This window comes from Pongo pygmaeus, chromosome 16, assembly GCF_028885625.2.
Source record: "Pongo pygmaeus isolate AG05252 chromosome 16, NHGRI_mPonPyg2-v2.0_pri, whole genome shotgun sequence".
Lineage (NCBI taxonomy): Eukaryota > Metazoa > Chordata > Mammalia > Primates > Hominidae > Pongo > Pongo pygmaeus.
The window spans coordinates 54,727,622-54,752,503 of NC_072389.2; the positions used below are offsets into that span (position 1 = coordinate 54,727,622).

The window sequence follows — 24,882 nt, forward strand, 5'->3', positions numbered from 1 at the left end:
AGCATCCAGAACCATGAGCCAATTAAACCTCTTTTTCTTGTAAATTACCTGGTCACAGGTATTCTTTTATAGCAATACAAGAATGAACTAATACAGAAAGTTGGTACCGGGAGTAGGGCATTGCTATAAAGATACCTGAAAATGCAGAAGCAGATTTGGAACTGCATAATGGGCAGAGGCTGGAAGAGTTTGGAAGACTCAGAATAAGACAGGAAGATGAGGGAAAGTTCAGAACTTCTTGGAAACCAGTTAAATGGTTGTGGTCAAAATGCTGATAGTGATACGGGCAGTGAAGCCCAGGCTGATGAGGTCTCAGATGGAAATAATAAACTTATTGGGAACCGGAGCAAAGGTCATCTGTGTTGTGCCTTAGCAAAGAACTTGGCTGCATTGTTTCCCTACCCTAGGGATCTGTGAAAGCTTGAACTTCAGAGTGATAATTTAGGGTATCTGGTGGAAGAAAATTTCTAGGCAACAGGGTATTCAAGATGTAACCCTGGCTGCTTGTAACAGATGACACTCAGATGCAGGAGCAAAGAAATGATAAATGTGGAACTTATATTTAAACAGGAAGCATAAGATAAAAGTTTAGAAAATTGGCAGCCTAGCCATGTGGCAGAGAAATAAAAGGCTCTTTTGGAAGAATAATTCAAGTAGGCTTTGTAGCAATCACTTGCTAGAGAAATTTGCATAACAAAAGGGAGCCAAGTGCTAATAGCCACGACAACGGGAAAAAGGCCTTGAAGGCATCCCACAAATCTAAGACACAGGTCCTCTAGTTACAGGCCCTGAGGCCTAGGAAGACTAAATGGTTTTATGGGTCAGGCCCAGGGACCTGCTGCCCTGCACAGTCTTGGGCCACTGCTCTCTGCATCCCAGCTGCTTCAGTTCTAGCTGGGGCTTTAAAAGGTCCAGGTACAGCTTGAGCTGCCACTTTGGAGAATGCAAGCTATAAAACTTGGCAGCTTCCTCATGGTGTTAAGCCTGTAGGTGCACAGAATGCAAGAGTGAAGAACGTTTTGCAGCCTCTGCTTAGATTTGAGGATGTATGAAAAAGCCTGGTTGCCCAAGCAGAAGCCTGCTGCAGGGGCAGAGCCCTCATAGATAACCTTTATTAGAGCAGTAAAGAGGGAAAATGTAGGGTAAGAGCCCCCACACAGAGTACCCACTGGGACACTGCCTAGTCAAGCTGTGAGAAGGGGGCCACTGCCCTCCAGACCCGAGAATGGTAGATCTACTGGCAGCTTGCACCCTGAACCTGAAAAAGCCACAGACACTCAATAACCTGTGAGAGCAGCTGTGGAGGCAGAACCCCACAAAGGCACCGGGGTGAAGCTGCCCAAGGCGTTTGGTGCCCATCCTTTGCACCAGTGTGCCCTAGATGTGGGACATAAAGTCAGAGGTTATTTTGGAGCTTTAAGATTTAATGACTGCTCTGCAAGGTTTGAACTTGCATTGGGCCTTCAGTTCTTTTCTTTTGGCTGATTTCTCCCTTTTGGAATGGCAATGTTTACCCAATGCCTATACTCCCATTGTATTTTGGAAGTAAGTAACTTGTTTTTGACCTTACAGGCTCATACGTGGAAGAGACTTGCCTTGTTTTAGATGAGACTTTGGACTTTTGAGTTAATGCTGGAATGAGTTAAGATTTTTGGGGACTGTTGGGAAGGCATGATTGTATTTTGCAATGTGAGAAGGACAAGATTTGGGAGGGGTCAGTGGTGAAATGATATAGTTTGGATATTTGTCCCTGTCCAAATCTCATGTTGAAATGTAATCCCCAGTGTTGGAGGTGTGGCCTGGTGGGAAGTGGTTGGATCATGAAGGCAGAGCCCTCATGAATGACTTGGGACATCCCCTTGGTGATAAGTAAGCTCTCACTCTGAGTTAACACAAAATCTGGTTGTTTAGAAGTGTGTGGCACCCCGCATTGCCAAGTCAATCCTAAGCCAAAAGAACAAAGCTGGAGGCATCACGCTACCTGACTTCAAACTATACTACAAGGCTACAGTAACCAAAACAGCATGGTACTGGTACCAAAACAGAGATATAGACCAATGGAACAGAACAGAGCCCTCAGAAATAATGCCACATATCTACAACTATCTGATCTTTGACAAACCTGACAAAAACAAGAAATGGGGAAAGGATTCCCTGTTTAATAAATGGTGCTGGGAAAACTGGCTAGCCATATGTAGAAAGCTGAAACTGGATCCCTTCCTTACACCTTATACAAAAATTAATTCAAGATGTATTAAAGACTTACATGTTAGACCTAAAACCATAAAAACCCTAGAAGAAAACCTAGGCAATACCATTCAGGACATAGGCATGGGCAAGGACTTCATGTCTAAAACACCAAAAGCAATGGCAACAAAAGCCAAAATTGACAAATGGGATCTAATTAAACTAAAGAGCTTCTGCACAGCAAAAGAAACTACCATCAGAGTGAACAGGCAACCTACAGAATGGGAGAAAATTTTTGCAATCTACTCATCTGACAAAGGGCTAATATCCAGAATCTACAAAGAACTCAAACAAATTTACAAGAAAAAAACAAACAACCCCATCAACAAGTGGGTGAAGGATATGAACAGACAATTCTCAAAAGAAGACATTTATGCAGCCAAAAGACACATGAAAAAATGCTCATCATCACTGGCCATCAGAGAAATGCAAATCAAAACCACAATGAGATACCATCTTACACCAGTTAGAATGGCGATCATTAAAAAGTCAGAAAACAACAGGTGCTGGAGAGGATGTGGAGAAATAGGAACACTTTTACACTGTTGGTGGGACTGTAAACTAGTTCAACCACTGTGGAAGTCAGTGTGGTGATTCCTCAGGGATCTAGAACTAGAAATACCATTTGACCCAGCCATCCCATTACTAGATATATACCCAAAGGATTATAAATCATGCTGCTATAAAGACACTTGCACACGTATGTTTATTGCAGCACTATTCACAATAGCAAAGACTTGGAACCAACCTAAATGTCCAACAATGATAGACTGGATTAAGAAAATGTGGCACATATACACCATGGAATACTATGCAGCCATAAAAAATGATGAGTTCATGTCCTTTGTAGGAACATGGATGAAGCTAGAAACCATCATTCTCAGCAAACTATCGCAAGGACAAAAAACCAAACACCGCATGTTCTCACTCATAGATGGGAACTGAATAATGAGAACACTTGGACACAGGAAGGGGAACATCACACCCCGAGGCCTGTTGTGGGGTGGGGGGAGGGGGGAGGGATAGCATTAGGAGACATACCTAATGTAAATGACGAGTCAATGGGTGCAGCACACCAACATGGCACATGTGTACATATGTAACTAACCTGCATGTTGTGCACATGTACCCTAAAACTTAAAGTATAATTAAAAAAAAAGAAAAGATCGGATATATATTGTTTATAACTTTGTTACTCAAAGTGTGTGGAACTAGCAACACTCGCATTCCCTGACACCTGCTAGAAATGCAAAATCCCAGGTCCCACCCCAGACCCACTGAACAGAAACTTTTAATAAAATAAAGGTCATTCATGTGCATGTTAAAGTTTAAAAAAAAAAAAGTGTGTGGCACCTCCCTTCTACTTTCTCTTACTTGCTTCTTCTTTCACCATGTGATGTGCCTGCTCCCCCTTTGCTTTCTGCCATGATTGTAAACTTCCTGAGGCCTTCCTAGAAGCTGAGCAGATACCAACACCATGCTTTCTGTAAAGCCTGCAGAACCATGAGCCAATTAAGCCTCTTTTTTCCTAAGTTAACCGAGTTGAGATATTTATTTACAGCAATGCAAGAATGACCTAATACATTACATAACCATGCTGCTCTGCCATCCCACTACTAGAAGTTTATCAAAGAGAAATAAAATCCTATATCCAAACAAATACTTGTATATAAATGTTCATAGCAGCTGTATTTACAATAGCCAAATACTGAGAACAATACAAATAGCCACCAAGAGACGAATGGATAAACAAATCGTATTATATTCCTACTATGGAGGACTACTATTCAGCAATACAAAGGAAGAGATTATTAATACATGTAACAACATGAATGAATCTCAGAATAATTATGTGGAATAAAAAATGTTAGTTGAAAAACAGCATGCACTCTATATAATTTATGTAAAATTCTAGAAAATTGCATTCTAACCTATAGTGACAAAAATTACATAGATGATTGCCTGTGGGTTGGTGGCAAGAAGGAATTACAAAAAAAGCATAAGGAACTTTTGAGAGAGATAGATATGTTTTTTAGCTCGAGTTGTAATGGTTTTACAGATTTATACATATGTCAAAACTCATCAAATTTTACACTTTAAATATATGCAATTTATTGTACACCAATTAGATCTCAAAAAAGCTGAAAAACATGTAATTATTTGAAACAAAAGTCATGACACTATATAATGTGAGGCTATTATTTATGTAGATATATTTGACAATAGCAAAAAAGACAAGGGGGTGTATATGTAACTATACTGCTCCAAGGTCCTACATTTTAAGTGAAGTAGGACAATATTAACTTTAGATAGTATTTTGATAATTTAAGAATGCATTTTGCAAGCATTAAAGCAGCCTCAAAAAATACAAAAGTGGTATAGGTAAATAGCCAATAGAGGAATTAAAATAGAATGACAAAAGTATTCAATTAACCAAAAGAAGACAGGAAAGTATAACTGAAAAACAAAGAATAGATGGGATAAATTTCAAAACAAATAGAAACTAGTACAAATAAGGTTAATCATATCAATAATTACATTAAATGTAAATGAAGTAACACTCCAAATTAAAGTGAAGAGATTGTCATCCTGAATAAAAAAACAAGACTCAACCACAGATTGTTTACAAAAAGTATATAAGAACATGAACTAGTTATATGTAAAATGATGAGAAAAGATATGATGTGAACCATAAGCATAGGAAATCTGAAGCGTCTATATTAAGATTAGACAAAATGAACTCAAAAAAAGGAGAATTATCATAGCTACAAAAGAACATTTTATAATGATTAAAGGAAAAACAATAAAAGTATAGTTGCTCAATAATTTAAAAATGGATACAGCAAAAATCAATAACATTAAAGGGAGAAATAGATAATTCTAAAATTATATTTTAATATCCCCTCAGTAATTAATAGAACTAAATAAAATATCAATAAAAACATAGAACTAGGGTGAGCAAAATTTTTCTATAAAAGGCAAGTCAGTATTGTAGGATTTTCAGGCCAATGTAGTCTCTGCCGCATATTCTTTATTTTGTTTTATGTTTTTGTTTTTTACAACCCTTAAAAATGCAAAAACCATTCTAAGTTCATAGAATGTATAAAAACATGCTACACACCAGATTTAATCCACGGGCTACAGTTAGCTGACTCGATACAGAAGATCTGAATAATACTATTAGCCACCTTGATCTAATTGAGATTTTTTTAAACTGCAGATATACATTCTTCTCAAGTGTACATGGAATGTTCACGAAGACAGACCACATTCTGGACCATAAAACAAGTCTCAACAATTGCAAAAGATCATACAGAGTATGCCCTCAGACCACAGTAGTTTTTTTTTGTTTTTTTTTTTTTTAGAAATCAGTAATTTTCAGATATCTAGAAAGGTCCCAAACATTTGGAAATTAAACAATACTTTTCTAAATAACCCTACTATGACCTACTAATGGGTCAAAGTAGGAATTATAGTAAATGTTAGAAAATTTTTAATTAAGTGATAAAATACAGCATATCTAAATACAACACACTTATAGCAGTGCTTAGGGAAATTTAATCTTTAATTGCTTATGTGAAAAAAGAAGAAAGAGAATGATTTAAAGAACAAGCAAAATATAAATAACTGGTAGGTAAAGGATATATGGGAGTTGTTTATGCTATTCTTACCACTTTTCTGTTACTTAAAAAGAAAATGGAAAGTTCACAAAATACTCCCAATTTAGTTATTCACATGTGAGGGTGAGAAGTCAAAACAGATAAACAAAATTGGCTCAAGACAGTAGCCTATTACTCTTTCTATTAGAAATCCCTAGAAATAGCTCCCCACCCCCCATAACAATATGTACGAAGTTTTGGTAAAACACTGAGGGTGACAGCAAACAAGAAAATTTCCTGTAACTAATAAAAGATAGAAATCATATTGGATGATATATACTGCGATAAGAATACAGAAAACCAGTTAAAACAGTGATGCTCTAAATTCAAAAATCTCAGATCTGAAGAAGAATAATTAACTAATTAAATAATTCCAGAATCAGAGATTAACTAAAGAATAACTTCCCAAAGAGTAGGCTGGGTAGGTTAATTCCTCCTCTTCTTTGGCCTATATCAAGGTATAGGTTAGAAAGGTATTTCCCTCTGCATTAGTGGTTTGTAACATTGCCTGCACATGAAATCATCTGAAGCACTGAGGAGCTTTAAAGATTATTAAGCCTAGATTCTGATTTAACTGGTCAGACATAAGACCTGAGCATTAGACTTATGTTTGGTATTAAAGAAATAGCATAAACAGGAGAGAAATAAACTCGCCTTACGAAGCTTATTAATGTAGAGTAACTGAGGACTTTGGTCCTGGCACAAGAATTTGGCACGTGGCTCAAAGGAACAGAAAAGAATATTAATATGTAAATGAATTGGTATTTCAAGTAGGCTGTAAGTGGACTATTTAATAAACGGATCATTTGGAAAAAAAAAACCCCATCATACTGTAATACAACTATGCTGTTTATAACAAAGAGTTAAATTTATATGGAAATTTAAAAATACTAGAAAAATATAGGTAGGTATTTTTTATAATCCTAGTTAAGTCTTGACAAACACACCACAAAACTGAAACCCTAAAGAAAACATAATTTAAATGAACAAAATAAAAAATGTAAATTTATCTATTGAGACAACACATGATTAACCAGTTAGCAATACAAGTAAAAGTGAGAATATCTGTAGTATACATAAAGACAAAAAGGATAAAAATTTTTAAAAATAATTATTTTGTAACAGGCAAATGGAAAAAGGACTTGAGTGTGTACCACTTATAACATCAATCTATAAATCAAATGTTATTTTAAGGCCCTCACCAAAAACATAAATCATTAGAAAATTCTGCCTAATAAATAAATTAATTGATTTTTGCTACCTATTCCATTTTGCAGTATACAAAAACTTTACTTACTAGTTGATATACGTTCTTCACTGTCTGCAATTCTTTCCTTTACTGATTTTGCAGGTGCTTTTTTGCTGCCATGAATGGTGGTTGTGGAGAGTTCTTTCAGTTTCCAGTGCATCCAAAAGCCTTTTTGAGGTTTTAAACCTGTTAATATAAAATACATATTTAGCCAAATAAATTTGGATTTTGAAAATACCTTTTAATTTGTCAAAGCATTTTTATGATAATTATACATTTCATCCTCACAACAAAAAAGTTCCTTTTTTGTTCCTTTTAAGCTGCGTAGGATTAGATAAGTCATCTAACTACTCTAAACATCTGTATCCTCAGCAATAAAAATGAGAATAACATAAATTATTTTGAAATATATGTTACAGTGTTGGTAAATGGGAAAGTATGACACAAATATGAACTAATATTATTATTAATATTATATGCTAACAGTAATTATGACTATAAACTAACATGCTCATAAATGTAGCCAATATTTTCTCAGTGGTGAGTGTTCAATGAGGGTTATTCACTAGACTGAGCCATCAAATTGTAATTTTCTAAATGTTTTTAGATACAGTTATCACTTATTTAGCAGACTTCAGTTTGATTCACTTGAGTGCTTCTAGATAGATTGCCTATGTTTTCAAATATTGTGCATTAATAGAAAAATAGAAGTATAGTAAGGCCAACAGATCAGCAGATTGCGTTTGTAAGGATGGTTTGTTACTCACAGTTCCCAAGAGTAGGGGGATGTCATGCCACAGAGGGCCACATGGGCAAGCCCTGGGGCCAGTCAGGAGGCAGAGAAAGAGGGGAGAACTGTGGGGGAGAGTCTTTATTGTGCTTTCCTTAGGAAGGAAGAGGCAAGGCAAGAAGGCCTATGATTGACTAGTTTAAATAATTTCAGCAGGCTTTAGTGCATAGGAGCTATCCCTAGTCTGGTACCTAGTCCTGGGATGATTAGGGCAGGTGGATAGTGACCCAGAGTGTAAGAGCCAAATAAAGGAAATGGTTGTGTATGACCTCTGAATTGGTTGGTTTGTTTAAAAATCAAAAAGCATTTTAAAAACATGCTCATGGGCAAGTTGCCTCTAGGAATTAACTAACCCTAGGAAGTGCAGTCCTTCTAGGGTCATCAAGGTCCCAGATGTCAAAGTATCAGAATATAGAAAATAAAATACATGGTTAATACTGTCCAGTATTGCCTAAACCCTACTTGGTCCTGATATATAAAGAGAGAGAGGGATTACTACGTACCAAACTATGTGCTTGACACAAGGGGCACAAAAGTCATTTCAATCTAGTCCCTGTCTGCCATCAAGGCAGACGTGAAATTATTTAACATGGTGCCTGATCCCTAGTAAGCACTTAATATAAGTTAGTTTCACTGTTACTTTTTTTTTGCAAATTAGCCACTGGTTGATATCTGACTACATTCCAACATTATTTACAAGTTTTAATTCAAACTGGTCACAAAACATGAATTTTTCCAAAGAATGACATTAATATAAAGCCACAACACTCGAAATTTATCTTTTCACATTGCCAATTTTAAAAAACTAAACTCTAGTAGGATCTATTCAAGTATTTCCTAGGAAATTGTTATCCTACAGGATTTAGAAACAAATGGCACATAAAATAAAGGAGCTAAAAACCTAAAATGTCTTTGCAATTATTTGGTAACTTACATATATTCTAATTTTCATTTTTAATTTTATAAAATTTATACAGACATATAATTTAAAGAGCGAAACTATATGTCAAACTATTTGTTTAATTTCCAAAGTCTCATAGTTCCTCACACATCCCCAAGAGCATATCTTGCTTCCCAGAAACAACTATCTTTATTTGGGACCCATAACCATAGCACACAAAAAAAGGGCTATATTGTTACATTTTGTTGTATTAATTTTAGGCATTATCTATTGACATCCAACTAGGGAACATAAAGATTTAACGATCTTTCACCATCCTATCCCATTATCACCACATACAAGCTAACTTTCTATTCTTTACGTAATATCAACTGTTATAATTTTCATTATGTGAATATCAGCATTTACATTATTATAACCATGTAAAATCTTGTTGACAGCTGAACCAGTTTTCTCTTTTTGAATATAGAGAATAATGTGGAGAATTGAGACTTTAAAAATGAATCTGCTATACTTATTTTCTTAAGAAAATTTCTTTATCTGAAGTTAATAATTGTTGGATGTTTTTGTTTTCTTATGTTCTATGTACTTACAATTAACTTAGCTCCAAACTGCTCCCCCTACTATTGTCTAAATTGCCTTTGAATACATTCAGATGCATTAGAGATGCTTTCAGTTTAATATTCTTGGAGACATCTCTCCCAAAGCTTGCCAATGTGCTCGAATCTGAACAAATTTTTTCATTAGGCCTGCGCAGCTATCACTTAGGGAGCTCCCTTCACCAATATTTTGGAGATTCAATTTACATGTCTCATGTGTTAAAGCCTCCATTTCTTGACTCTCATCTTAACCTCTTCATTAATTTACGCCTTATTTTGGTGGTTTTTTTCTCCAATAACTTGATGAGAAAAGATGTATATAAGTTAACAATGTCTTTAGTTCATCTTTACACTTACTTGACAAATTGGTTGGGTCTAGGGTCCTAGGTTATAAATAATTTTCCCTTAGAATTTGTAAGACATTGTTCCATTCTCTTCCATCTTTCAAAGTTGCTGTTAAGAGGGATGATACAATTCTGTTTCTTAATCTTTCTGTTCTCTGGAAGTTTTTTTTTTAGCATTTTCTTTTTGTTCTCTGGGTTCTGAGGACTCACAATTTACTGTGGCATACAGCAATTTTTATCCATTGTCCTAAGTACTAGATAATCTCTTTCAAATTAGAAACTCAAGTTTTTCAAGCATGGAAAACTTTTTGAAGTAATTCTTTGATTATTTCTTACTTTGCTTTCTCTCTGTTTTCTCTTTTTGAATATAATACAGAGAATTGAGATGTCAAAAACAAAAAGGCTTCTGAAGGGTTAGTTTCGTCCCATTTGAGATGGATGCTTAAACAGATCACTGTTCTTCAGTCCTCATTCTTTTTTGAAAATACACATTAAAGGCCATAAATTACCTTCCAAGAACCTTAGCCATCATCTTATATATTTTGAGACATAGTATTTATTCTTGTCAACTTGTTCAAAACTAGTTTCCATTTCTCTAATTTCCATTATGATATCTTCTTTGAAGATTGAGTTAGTAGGCACATATTTCTTATTTTATTTTTTCATTAACTTTTAAGTTCCAGGGAACATGTGTGGATGTGCAGGTTTGTTACATAGATAAACGTGTACTATGATGATTTGCTGCACAGATCCCCATCACCTAGGTACTAAGCCCAGCATCCATTAGCTATTCTTCCTGATGCTCTCCCTCCCTCTGCATCCCCAATAGGCCCTAGTGTGTGTTGTTCCCCTGCATATGTCCGTGTGTTCTCATCGTTCAGCTCCCACTTATAAATGAGAACATGTAGTGTTTGGTTTTCTGTTCCTGGGTTAGTTTGCTCAGGAAAATAGCTTCCAGATGCATCCATATCCTTGCAAAGGACATGATCTCGTTCCTTTCTGTGGTTGCATAGTATTCCATGGTGTATATGTACCACATATTCTTTATCCAGCCCATCATTGATGGGCATTTGGGTTGATTCTATGTCTTTGCTATTGTTAACAGTACTGCAATGAACATACATGTACATGTCTTTATAATAGAATGATTTATATTTCTTTGGGTATATACCCAGTGATCACAATGCCTCTCCAGCAAGGGAACAGAACTGGGTGGAGGCTCAGATAGATGATCATGTTATTAGGCACATATCTCTTTTTATTATTATTATACTCTCCATTCTGGGGTACATATGCAGAATGTGCAGGTTTGTTACATAGTTACACACATAGGCACATATTTTTAATTTTCAACTTACATAAAGACTTCCTATTTTTTGGTCATAGTTTCTAATGTATTGCACTGCATTCAATGAATGATTCCATATGATTTAAATCTCTTGAAAGCTGGAAGTATTTGATTTTTGGCTGAATATAAAAAGAATTTTTATAAATATTTTGTTTGAAAGTAATGTATATTTTTCAGTTGTAGTGTTCTATATGTATACATTACTTCATGTTTGTTAATCATGTTATTTAAATCGTTTATACCTGTCCTAGGTTTCATTTTTTTGCTTGCTGCTTCTATTAATTACTGAGTTATACATTTCTTTCTGAATTATTTTTTGTCCCTTATCATTACCCACAATCTTCCAGAATTATTATGGCTATGCCAATAATTGAGATGATGTTCTTAGGTTCATACGAATTCTTCAATGAGGTGCCTATTCAAATATTTATTTTTTTAATTATTTATTTATTTAACTTTACATTCTGGGATACATGTGCAGAATGTGCAGGTTTGTTACATAGGTATACATGTGCCATGGTGGTTTGCCGCACCTATGAACCTGTCACCTAGGTTTTAAGCCCTGCATGCATTAGCTATTTGTCCTGATACTCTCCCTTCTCTTGCCTCACCCTCTCCCCCTTTGACAGGCCCTAGTGTGTGTTTTTCTCCTCCTTGTGTCCACGTGTTCTCGTTGTTCAACTCCCACTTATGAATGAGAACATGAGGTGCTTGGTTTTCTATTCCTGTGTTAGTTTGCTGAGGATAATGGCTACTAGCTTCAAACATGTCCCTGCAGAGAGGATGATCTGATTCTTTTTTGTGGCTGCATAGTATTCCATGGTGTATATGTAACACATTTTCTTTATCCAGTCTATCATTGATGGACATTTGGGTTGGTTTCATGTCTTTGATATTGTGCTGCAATAAACATACATGTGCATGTATCTTTATAATAGAATGATTTATATTCCTTTGGGTATATATCCAGCAATGGAATTGCTGGATAAAATGGTATTTCTGATTCTAGATCCTTGAGGAATAGCCACACTGTCTTCCACAATGGTTGAACTAATTTCCATTCCCACCAACAATGCAAAAGTGTTCCTATTTCTCCACAGCCTCACCAACATCTGTTGTTTCTTGACATTCTAATAACCACCATTCTGACTGGTGTGAGATAGTATCTTACTGTGGCTTTGATTTGCATTTCTCTAATGATCAGTGATGTTGAGCTTTTTTTGATACATTTGTTGGCCACACAAATATCTTCTTTTGAGAAGTGTCTGTTCATATCCTTTGCCCACTTTTTGATGGGGTTTTATTTCTTGTAAATTTGTTTAAGTTCCTTGTACATTCTGGATATTAAACCTTTGTCAGATGGGTAGCTTGCAAAAATTTTCTCCCATTCTGTAGGTTGCCTGTTTGCTCTGATGATCTCTTGCTGTGCAGAAGTTCTTTAGTTTAATTAGATCCCATTTGTCAATTTCAGCTTTTGTTGCAATTGCTTTTTACAATTTCATCATTAAATCTTCGCCCATACCTATGTCCTGAATGGTATTACCTAGGTTTTCTTCTAGAGTTTTTATGGTTTTTGGTTTTACATTTAAGTCTTTAATCCATCTTGAGTTATATTTTTATATAAGGTATAAAAAAGGGGTCCAGTTTTAGTTTTCTGCATATGGCTAGCCAGTTTCCCCAGCACCTTATTAAATAGGGAATCCTTTCCCCATTGCTTGTTTTTGTCAGGTTTGCCAAAGATCAGACAGTTGTAGATGTGTGGTCTTATTTCTGAGGTCTCTATTCTGTTCCACTGGTCTATATGTCTGTTTTGGTACCAGTACCTTGCTGTTTTGGTTACTGTAACCTTATAGGATAGTTTGAAGTCAGGTAGTGTGATGCTTCCAGCTTTGTTCTTTTTGCTTAGGAAGGTCTTGGCTATGTGGGCTCTTTTTTTGGTTCCATCTGAATTTTAAAGTAGTTTTTGCTAATTCTGTGAAGAATGTCAATGGTAGTTTGATGGAAATAGAATTAAATTTATAAATTACTTTGGGCAGTATGGCCATTTTCACAATATTGATTTTTCCTATCCATGAGGATAGAATGTTTTTCCATTTGTTTGTGTCCTCTCTTATTTCCTTGAGCAGTGGTTTGTCGTTCTCCTTGAAAAGGTCTTTCATGTCCCTTGTTAGCTGTATTCCTAGGTATTTTATTCTCTTTGTAGCAATTGTGAATGGGAGTTTATTCATGATTTGGCTCTTTGCTTGTCTGTTGTTAATGTATAGGAATGCTTGTGATGTCTGTACATTGATTTTGTATTCTAAGACTTTGCTGAAGTTACTTATCAGCTTAAGGAGTTTTGGGGCTGAGACTATGCGGTTTTCTAAATATAGGGTCATGTCATCTGCAAACAGACATAATATGACTTCCTCTCTTCCTATTCCATTTAAATATTTCACCCATTTTTAAATTGAGATGTTTGATTTCTTTTCAGTGAAATTTGAGCTCTTCATATGTCTCGATACAAATCTTTTATTATAAATATGATATGCCAGTGTTTTCTTCCAGGCTGTGAATTTTCTTTTCATTTCTATTAACAGTGCCTTCTGAGTAACAGAAGTTCTTAATTTTGATTAAATCCAATTTGTCAAGATTTTTATTTTATACACTATGCTTTTGGTGTCTCAGCTAAGAAACTGTACCTAACCTAATGTCACAAAAATTTATTTCATGCTTTCTTCCAAAAGTTTTATAGTTTTAGGTTTTACACTTAGGGCTATAATCCATTTCAGTTAATTTTTGCATAGGTTAGAAGATTTGAATCAAAGTTTATTTTTCAACTTATGAATATCCATGAGCTCCAGGACAATTTTTTGAAAAGACCACTCTTTTCCATTTAGGAATATCTCAGCCATTACCTTCTCAAATATTTCTTTTATAATATATTCTCTCTTTTCTCCTTTAGGGATTCCAATTACATACATGCCTGACAGTTTGGGGTTGTCTTACAGCTCTTGGATGCTCTGTTCTGTATTTTTCATTCTTTTTTCTCTCTGTGTTTCAGTTTGGGTAATTTCTCTGATCTATGTTCAGGTTAATGGATTCTTTCCTTGGGTGTGACAAGTTTATGTGATAAGTTTGTCAATGACATTCTTCATCTCTGTTCATGTGTTTTTCATTTGATCCTTTCTTAGAGTTTTCAATGTCTCTGCTGAAATTACACATCTAAAGTATGCATGCTGTGCACCTTTTCCACTAAAGCCTTTCACATATTAATTATGGTTATTTCAAATTTCCTGTCTGATATTCCAATCTATGAGCCTTACCTGAAACTGATTCTGTTGATTGCTTTTTCGCTTGACAGTGTTTTCTTTATCTATGGCTTTTTTCATACCTTATAATTTTTGTTGAAGACCAAATATATTATGCAGTGTAGTAAAGATGAGGTAAGTAGTTTTCATGCCTGAAAATGGGCTTCTTCTTTTGCTCAAATTTAGTGTGAGAAACTGACCAAATCTAGTCTAGAATGAACTGTGTTTATGTTTTCTTGTTGCTATTATTACTTTTAGTACTGCATATGCTTCAAATTCCTCTTAGGATGGGAACTATTATTCCAGAAGTGTTCTATTGTATTTGTCTGTTTGTCTATCAACTTTAGATCTTCTCTTTGTGCCTTCTTCTCAAAAACAGTATTTTTATACACTACTTTCCCCTCTCTCAGAAATAAACTGCTGATATTTGTTAGTTGATGTTTGTTAGATGGGTGGCAATGGGATATCCTCCGTTGCCCTGAATCAGCTCAGTGATGGGCTATGTTCCTGTGTCTTGGAATGGGGTCTTCTCAATGATCCAGACTTGCTCCAGCTGTAGCACACCTCTAATATTTTGGACCTAGTATGCAGTCCTGGCCTCACAAGTAGAAGGTTTTTTCTCTGCTTCTTTCTTGTAGGTAAATCAGATCTTCACCAGTTCTTTAAGGACAACAGGGTTTGCTGTCCCCATGCCAAGACTTAAAAAAAAATTTTTATTGTTATTTTTTACATAGAGTAGGGGCTTTATCCCTTTCCTTCAGTGACTGCTCTTCCATTCTCCCAGACATTCTCAGGATTGTCACACTACCCCTAAGCTTTCTTATGAGGTCCATGGTGTAAAACATAAATGTAGGGCAACTTCTCTTTTATCCACACACTAACCTATGCTGAGCTTTTAGCAATTCACTACAAATTTCTGCTAAATTGTTCTTACTTGATTTTATGGCAAAGTACTGCATCTCCTCCAGGTAAACAAGGCTTGCATCCCCTCTCTGCTTGGTGGCTACTTTTTAAAAATAGATTTTGGTGCCTACAACGTCTGATGGGTTCAGGAAAGGTTTTGAAATTGCAGATAGTTCAGTGTTTTTTGGTAGAAGGGAGGGAGCAATATATTTTTAGCTATCTAAATCCTAGGCAGAAGCCATAAATAATGGCACATGTTTTAATTTTGCTTTTTGTAAGGCTGGGATGTGGAATTCAGTCATAAAGCTTGTGACATAGTCTAGCCAGTTATACAAAACCTTAATGTGTCTCTGTGGTGGGCAGAGGTAGCCTTCAAAATCACCCATGTTCTAATCCCCCAAAACTATGAATATGTCTTGTTATATGGTGAAGGGGACTTCAGGGAGAAGACAGAATTAAGTCTGCTAATTGGCTGACCATAAAATAGGGTGATTATATTGTTCAGGCAGGCTCAATGAATTCACAGGAATCCTTAAATGTGGAAGAGAGAGGCAAAGCAGTCAGTGTCAAAGTGATGTGATATGAGATCAGACACTTATGGCTTTGAAAATGTTAAAGGGCTATAAGGCGAATACAGAGAGCTTTTAGAAGCTACAAAGAAACAGATTCTCCCAAAAAGCCTCTAAAGGAACACATCTCTGTCAATATCTTGATTTTACTCCAGTTGGACTTCTAACTTCCAGAACTGTAAGATATACATTTGTGTTGTTATAAATCACTAAATGGCAACTTGTTACAGCAGCAATAGAAAACTAATACAGCCTCTTGTGATCCTTTTTTTCTTTTATTGTGTATAAGTCACCTAGGCAATTAAAATTTTAGTTGTGAAAAAATGAATCAAAACTAAAGCCAGTTGTTAATGAAATTAATGGAACTCAGTATACTGTAAAGAGCCTAAGAAAGTGATTACTTCATACTGAAGAAGAATATATGATACATTAAAGAGAACATTGAATCTAGTATTTTAGATCTATAATACAAACATTTCCTCAACAAAGAAATAAAAATGTTTTATAAAATTCTTTCAACAAGTGCTTTTGCCAGCGCAAAATAGTCACAAATGAAAGATAAAAATCTATTTGAGTCCCAAATATAAGTTGAGAAAATCATTTATGAGAATTGGACTCAGAAAACATATGATTCTTGATGGATATAAACTGTAAGAGAAAGCAGTGTAAGAGAAATCTATACAAACATATTAATGATTAAATAAATCATATTTAATCATTATTGTTTTCAACTTAACTTTTCGTTAATTCATATAAATATTCAAAAAATGAACAAATCATAAATGTATAGCTCAATTAATTTTTTACAAATTTAATACATAGTGCTCACATAACCAGCACCTAGGAGTCCTCTGTTCTAGTTACTACCCATTCCAAGGGTAACTATTAGTCTCACTACTAACACAATAGATTAGTTTTATAGATGTTGACCTTTATATAAATAGACTCATACAGCATCTACTCACTTGTGTCTGGCTTTTTCTTTTTAAGTTTGTGTGATTTAACCACATTGTTGTATATAGATATAATTTGTTCACTCTTATTTCTGGTAATATTTCATTGTATGAATATTCTGCAATTTACGTAAACTTCATATTACTGATGGGCATTTTTACAGTTTCTGTCTTGATGATTATAGATAGGCCTGATATGAACATTTTGCACTTTTTTTGGTGTACAGAAATGTGCACATTTCTATAGGGCATGTACCTGGAAGTCATACATATTCTGTGACAAAAGTATGCATATGCTCAGCTTTAGTAGATATTGGCAGTTGTCCAAAATTATTGTATTAACCTACACTCTCACAAGTATGGTTATCTTTTATCTTGAAAAGTACAGGTTTGTTTTTTTTATAGGATTTTAAGATGGCTGCCTATGGATGTTGAATGCCAGTACTCCTCAGAAAGATTAAAGTTACAGGTTGATGGTCATGACCCGAGTGAAAAGCTAAGGGAACTATGCTCAAAACTGTTGGGAGAACACTGTATTAGTTCATTTTCATACTGCTATGAAGAAAACACCCCAGACTGGGTAATTTATAAAGAAAAAAGAGGTTTAATGGACTCACAGTTTCACATGGCTGGGGAGGCCTCACAATCATGGCAGAAGGCAAAGGAGGAGCAAAACTAGGTCTTACATGGCAGCAGGCAAGAATGATCATGTTCAGGGGAACAGCCCTTTATAAAACCTTCAGATCTCAGGAGACTTATTCACTATCATGACAACAGCATGGAAAAAAAAACACCCCCATGATTCAATTACTTTCCATTGGGTCCCTCCCATGACACATGGGGATTATGTGCTACAATTCAAGATGAGATTTGGGTGGGGGACACAGCCAAACCGTATCATTTCCATGCGTGGCCCCTCCCAAAAGTCATGTCCTGACATTTCAAAATACAATCATGCCCTTGCAACAGTCCCCCAAAGTCTCAACTCATTCCACCATTAACTCAAAAGTCTACAGTCCAAAATCTCATTTGAGACAAAGCAAGTCCCTTCTGACTATGAGCCTATAACATCAAAAGCAACTAACTTCCTAGATAAAATGCGGGTATGGGCATTTGGTAAATACACCTGTTCCAAATGGGAGAAATTGGCCAAAGTGAAGGGGCTACAGGCCCCATGCAAGTCTGAAATCCAGCAGGGCAGTCAAATCTTAAAGCTTCAAAATGATCTCCTACAACTCCATGTCTCACATCTGCGTCATGCTGATGCAAGAGATGGGCTCCCGTGGCCTTGGGCAGCTCCACCTCTGTGGCTTTGCAGGGTACAGCTTCCCTCTCGGCTGCTTTCACAGGCTGGCATTGAGTGTCTGTGGCTTTTATAGGCACATGGGGCAAGCTGTCAGTGGAGCTACAATTCTGGGGTCTAGAGGACAGTGGCCCTCTTCTCACAGCTCCACTAGGCAGTACCCCAGTGGAGACTCTATATGGGGACTCTCACCCCACATTTCCCTTTCACACTGCCCTTGCAGAGGTTCTCCATGAGGGTTCCACCCCTGCAGCACACCTCTGCCTGGATATCCAGGCATTTCCATACATCCTCTAATTTCTAGGCAGAAGGTACCAAACCCCAATGCTTAACTTCTGTGCACCCTCAGGCCCAACACCATGTGTAAGCCACCAAGGCTTGCACCCTCTGAAGCAATGTCCTGATCTTTACACTGTATGTTGGCCCCATTTCATCCATGGCTGGGACACAGGGCATCAAGTCCCAAGACTGCACAAAGCAGCAAGGCCCTGGACCCAGCCCACAAAACCACTTTTTCTTCCTAGGCCTCCCAGCTTGTGATGAGAGGGGCTGCTGTGAAGACCTCTGACATGACCTGGAGATATTTTCCCCATTGTTTTGGCAATTAACACTTGGCTCCTCATTACTTATGCAAATTTCTGCAGCTGGCTTGAATTTCTCCTAAGAAAATGGGCTTTTCTTTTCTGTCGCATTATTGGGCTGCAAATTTTCTGAACTTTTATGCTTGGCTTCCCTTTTAAACATAAGTTCTAATTCCAAACCATATATTTGTGAATACATAAAGCTGAATGCTTTTAAGAGCATCCAAGTCATATCTTGAATGCTTCGCTGCTTAGAAATTTCTTCTGCCAGATATTCTAAATCATCTCTCTCAAGTTCAAAGTTCCACAGATCTCTAAGGTAGGGGGAAAATGCCATTAGTCTCTTTGCTAAAGCGTAGCAAGAAACACTTTTGCTACAGTTTCCAATAAATTCCTCATCTCTGTCTGAGACCACCTCATCCTGGACTTTATTGTCCATATCACTATCAGCATCAAAATGCTGATAGTTAAAGCCATTCAACAAATCTCTAGGAAGTTCCAAACTTTCCCACATCTTCCTGTCTTCTGAGCCCTTCAAGTCTCTAGAAGTTCCAAACTTTTCCACGTTTATGTTTTCTTCTGAGCCCTCCAAACTGTTCCAACCTCTCTGCCTGTTATCCTGTTTCAAAGTTGCTTCCACACTTTTGGGTATCTTAATAGTACCCTGCTCTCCTGGTGCCAATTTACTGTATTAGTCTGTTGTCATACTGCTGTGAAGAAATACCTAAGACTGGGTAAATTATAAAGAAAAAGGAGGTTTAATAAACTCACAGTTTCACATGGCCAGGGAGACCTCACAATCATGGTGGAAAGCAAAGGAGGAGCAAAGGCACATCTTAAATGGTGGCTGGCAAGAGAGAGCATGTGCAGGGGGAGCTGCCCTTTATAAAACCATCAGATCTTGTGAGACTTATTTACTATCATGAGAACAGCGTGGGAAAAACTCATCCCCATGATTCAATTACCTCCCACCAAGTCCCTTCCATGACACATGGGAGCTACAATTCAAGATGAGATTTGCGTGGCGACACAGCCAAACCATATCAAACCCCCAGGAAGAAGCTGGGCTGCAGGAAAGGAAGACAGCAAGAGTCTGGTAGAGATTGATGCCTGGAGAACTTGAAGTCCCAATGAAAGGATAGGTGGAAATATTTCTTTGCTCCCCTCACCCCAAGACAGACTACTGACCACTGAATTGTCAGAGTCCCTCTTCCCTTGTGAGCACAAGCAATGCTGTTGGAGGTGATATGGGAACTTCCTGGGGGTGCAGCACAGGGCAGCCAGATTGTGCATGTGTGTTCACGCTCCCCTCAAACCTGAATTGAGGTGGTGGGTGCCATACTGCTTGTACACTTGTTATGGGACACTGTCTCATCCAGGGAATCTTAGCCCTGTGTTGTTGCATCACCAGATCATCTGGAAACATGCTCTAGAACACACTCTGACTTTGGCAATCACACGGGACCAGCTAGACCCTAGGGAGCTGTGGGATTCCTGGAGACCTAGCCCTTAGCATGGGCTGCCCCAAGGAAAAGGGGGAGTGCAGCCCATTAAAGTGCCCTTTGAAACAAAGGAAACATGGGTGTGTGGTGATCTCTGAAAGGGGCAATGTTGTTCTGCCTAGCAAAAGGGCAGCAAGCAGTGGCTGACAATGGACATGGAGAGGGGTTCATCGCTTACTCCCCTTGTCTACAGCTGTGGACATAGCCAAGGCTTTCCCCACTGGGAACTAAAGCAAACGAACTTGGAGACAGCCTTTCCTATGCTATTTTTGTCAGTTACACCTCCCTGAAAGTATGCCTGCTGCCACTGAGCTTGCACAAAGGGAGGGCTTATCTCCCCTTCCTGCAAAAGAGTGCAGACCAGCTACAGAGCTGTTTGGAGCTGGGGAGAGAGTTTCTTCCCCAGGCCATTTTGGTAGCTACCAGATGGGTGTTTTCTGTGGACCTAGTCACATTGTGGTCTCCAGATAAAGAACAGAATCTATTTTAACTGAAGCTTGCAAGCCCTATGACAGGGGCATAATAGGAAAGCAAATTATATTTCTACTTGCCAAAGATAAGGAGATGGTGCAGCCCCCACACCATTTCTCCACCCCAGACCTCAGCACATTCAACCATGAACTCCCTCCACCACCCCATCAGGGTGGCATTTCCACTCATTATCAAGATACTGGAGGGTGATCTGGCTTCCAGTCTTAAGCACCACCTACTGTACTGGGGACTGAACTGCACCACCAAATAACCTGCTGAAGCACACCATGCTAGGGCAGGAGATAAGCTTCCTAAGACATCCACACTCTCAGCCCCACAGAAGACAGTGAGTCAGCTCATACACCCAATACACAGCTACAACAAGAGCCATTTGAGAAAATCATGTCCAAAAGCTATCTATAAGCAAGGAACCCGTAACAGTGTCTTAGCCCCTGGAGATCACCCAGGAACAAACCAAAATGATCACACACAACATACACTACAGTCAGACCCACAAAGGAGAAAAGAATAAAAAATGTAAAAGTCCTATCTAAATGATAGCAAATTTAAAAATAAGAAGTGATAGCTTCTTCAGTTGAGAAGGATTCTGTGCAAAAACTCTGGAAGCAAATAAGACAGAGTGTTTTGACATCCCCAAAGGAATCACACTCATTTCTCTAGCAATGGATATGAACCAAATGAAAATTCTAAAATGACACATAAAGAATTCAAAATATGGATTGTAAGGAAGCTCAATAAGACCCAAGACAAAGTTGAAAAACAACACAGATAAAAAATTCAGAATATGAAAGATGAAATCGATATATTTTAAGGAACCAACAGAATTTCTAAAAATAAAAATCTCTCTGAAAGAATTTCAAAATACAGTTTAAAGCTTTAACAATAGACTAGACCAAGTAGAAGAAAAAAATTTCAGAGCTTGAAAACTAGTCTTTCAAATTAACCCAGTCATACAAAAATTAAAAAAAGAAAGAATTTTTTAAAATGAAAGAAGTCTTTAAGAGATATGGTATCATGTAAAGCAACCAAACCTATGACTTATGAACATTTCTGAGGGAGAAGAAGAAAAAGGAATTTGAAAACATATTTGAGGGAATAATTCAGGAAAATTTCCCTGATCTTGCTAGAGATGAACACATCCAAATACAAGAAATTCAAGGACACCTGGAAGATACTATACAAAACAAGCTTCAGTAAAGCATACAGTAATCAGACTGTCTATCTCTACTCTCCATACAGTACTCAGACCCTCTTTCTTTTACTCTCTTCAATGTGAAAGAAAAAATCTTAAGAGCAGATGTAGAGAAGCAGCAAATCAACTATAAAGAAAATCTCATCAGACTAACAGCAGACTTCTAAGCAGAAACCTTGAAGCTAGAAGAGATGCTAGAAGAGTGAGCCTAGGGTTAGTCTTCTTAAAGAAAACAAAAAGCCAGCTGATATGGTTTGGCTGTGTCCCCACCCAAATCTCATCTTCAATGCCCACATGTTGTGGGAGGGTTGCAGTGGGAAGTAATTGAATCATGATGGCAGGTTTTTCCCTGCTGTTCTCAGGATGGTGAATAAGCCTCACAAGATCTGATAGTTTTAAAAATGGGAGTTTCCCCACACAAGCTCTCTCTTTGCCTGCTGCCATCCATGTAAGAAATGACTTGCTTCTCCCTGCCTTCCACCATGATTGTGAGGCCTCCCCAGCCATGTGGAATTCTAAGTCCATTAAATCTTCTTCCTGTATAAATTACCCAGTCTCATGTATGTCTTTATTAGCAGCACAAAAACAAACTAATTCAGTAAATTGGTACTGGTATAGTGGGGTGCTGCTAAAAAGATACCAAAAAATGTGGAAGAGACTTTGGAACTGGGTAACAGGCAGAGGTTGGAACAATTTGGAGGGCCCAGAAGACAGGAAGATGTGAGGAAGTTTGGAACTTCCTAGAAATTTGTTGAATGGCTTTCACTATCAGCATTTTTATGCTAATAGTGATATGGACAATGAAATCTAGTCTGAAGTGGTCTCAGATGGAGATGAGGAACTTGTTGGAAACTGGAGCAAAGGTGACTCTTGTTATATCTTAGCAAAGAGACTGGTGGCATTTTGGCCCTGCCCTAGAGATCTGTGGAACTTTGAACTTGAGAGAGATGAATTAGGTTACTTGGCAGAAGAAATTTCTAAGCAGCAAAGCATTCAAGATGTGACTTGGATGCTGTTAAAAGCATTCAGTTTTAAAGGGAAACAGAGCACAAAAGATAAAAAAATTGCAGCCTGATGATGCGATAGAAACGAAAATCCCATTTTCTGAGGAGAAATTCAAGGCAGCTGCAAAATTTGCACAAGTAATGAAGAGCTGAATGTTAATCCCCAAGACAATGGGGAAAATGTCATCAGGGCATGTCAGAGGTCTTCATGGTAGCCCCTCCCATCACAGGCTTGGAGGCCTAGAAGGGAAAGATGGTTTTGTCAGCTGGGCCTAGGGCTCCTTGCTCTGTGGAGCCTAGGGACTTGGTTTCCTGTGTTCCAGCCACTCCAGTCATAGCTAAAAGGGGCTCGGGTGGTTTGTTCAGGGGCTGGAAGCCCCAAGCCTTGGCAGCCTCCATGTGGTGTTGAGCCTGCAGGTGCACAGAAGTCAAGAATTGAGGTTTGGGAACCTCCACCTAGATTTCATAGGATGTATGGAAATGCCTGGATTCCCAGGCAGAAGTTTGCTGCACAGGAGGGACCCTCATGGAGAACTTCTGCTAGGGCAGTGCAGAAGGAAAATGTGGGGTCAGAGCCCCCACAGAGTCCCTACTGGGGCACTGCCTAGTGGAGCTGTGAGAAGACGGCCACTGCCCTCCAGTCCCCAGAATGGTAGATCCACTGACAGCCTCACTGTGCACCTGGAAAAGCCACAGACACTAAATGCCAGCTGGTGAAAGCAGCCTGGAGGAGGGATACACCCCGTAAAGCCACAGGTATGGAACTGCCCAAGGCCATGGAAGTCCTCCTCTTGCATCAGTGTGACCTGGATGTGAGACATGGAGTCAATGGAGATCATTTTGGAGCTTTAAGATTTGACTCCCCCACCAGATTTCAGACTTGCATGGGGTCCGTAGCCCCTTTGTTTTGGCCAATTTCTCCCATTTGGAATGGCAATTTGTCCCATTTACCCAACACCTGTACTCTCATTGTATCTAGGAAGTAACTAATCTGCTTTTGACTTCACAGGCTCATAGGCAGAAGGGACTTGCCTTGTCTCGGATGAGACTTTGGATTGTGGACTTTTGAGTTAATGCTGAAATGAGTTAAGACTTTGAGGGACTGTTGGGAAGGCATTATCGGTTTTGAAATGTGAGGACATGAGATTTGGGAGGGAATTGGGGTAAAATGATATAGCTTGGCTGTGTCCCCACCCAAATCTCATCTTGAATTCCCACATGTTGTGGGAGGGACCCAGTGGGAGGTAATTGAATCATGGGGGCAGGTTTTTCCCTTATGTTCTTGTGATAGTGAATAAGTCTCATGAGATCTGATGGTTTTAAAAATGGGAGTTTCCCTGCAAAGTTCTCTCTTTGCCTGCTGCCATCCATGTAAGACATGACTTGCTCCTCTTTGCCTTCTGCCATGATTGTGAGGCCTCCACAGCCATGTAGAACTGTAAGTCCATTAAACTTAAGTCCATTAAACCTTTTTCCTGTATGAATTACCCAATCTTGGATATGTCTTTATTAGCAGCATGAAAACAGACTAATAAACCAGCCAATCATTTTATATGCTGCCAAATTGAGCTTCCTAAATGAAGGAGAAATAAAACACTAAAGTAATTTGTCACCATTAGAGCAGTTCTACAGGACTTGCCTATAACAGACCCATCAAATGTGTACAGATACCTAGAGACTCAAAGTTAAAGGGTGGAGAAATATATATATATACACATCTCACAAACAGAATACAAAAATGAACAGGAGTAGTACTCTTATGTCAAATAAAGCAGACTTTAAAACAACAGTGGTTAAAAAAAAAAAAAGACAAAGAAGGACATTATATGATATTGAAGGGTTCAATTCAACAAGATTTAACAATCTTAAATATATATGAAGCCAACACTGGAGCTCAAAGATTCATAAAACAAAGAATAATAAACCTCAGTAAAGAGATAGACAGCAATACAATAA

The 24,882-nt window shown here is 37.7% G+C and overlaps 1 protein-coding gene across 13 annotated transcripts in view; it reads right to left on the bottom strand.

Annotated features, from left to right (window-relative positions):
- The window catches only part of FAM227B (family with sequence similarity 227 member B), a 290,230-nt gene that overhangs the window by 163,536 nt on the left and 101,812 nt on the right, over positions 1-24,882 (bottom strand). For all 13 annotated transcript variants that reach the window (XR_008494152.1, XM_054451200.1, XM_054451199.1 and 10 more), the window contains one exon: positions 7,204-7,341. Coding sequence is in view for 12 of the 13 variants with exons in the window: in XM_054451200.1 (XP_054307175.1) it covers positions 7,204-7,341 (138 nt within the window). In the remaining variant the exon portion in view is untranslated. The remainder of the gene's footprint in view (positions 1-7,203; positions 7,342-24,882) is intronic.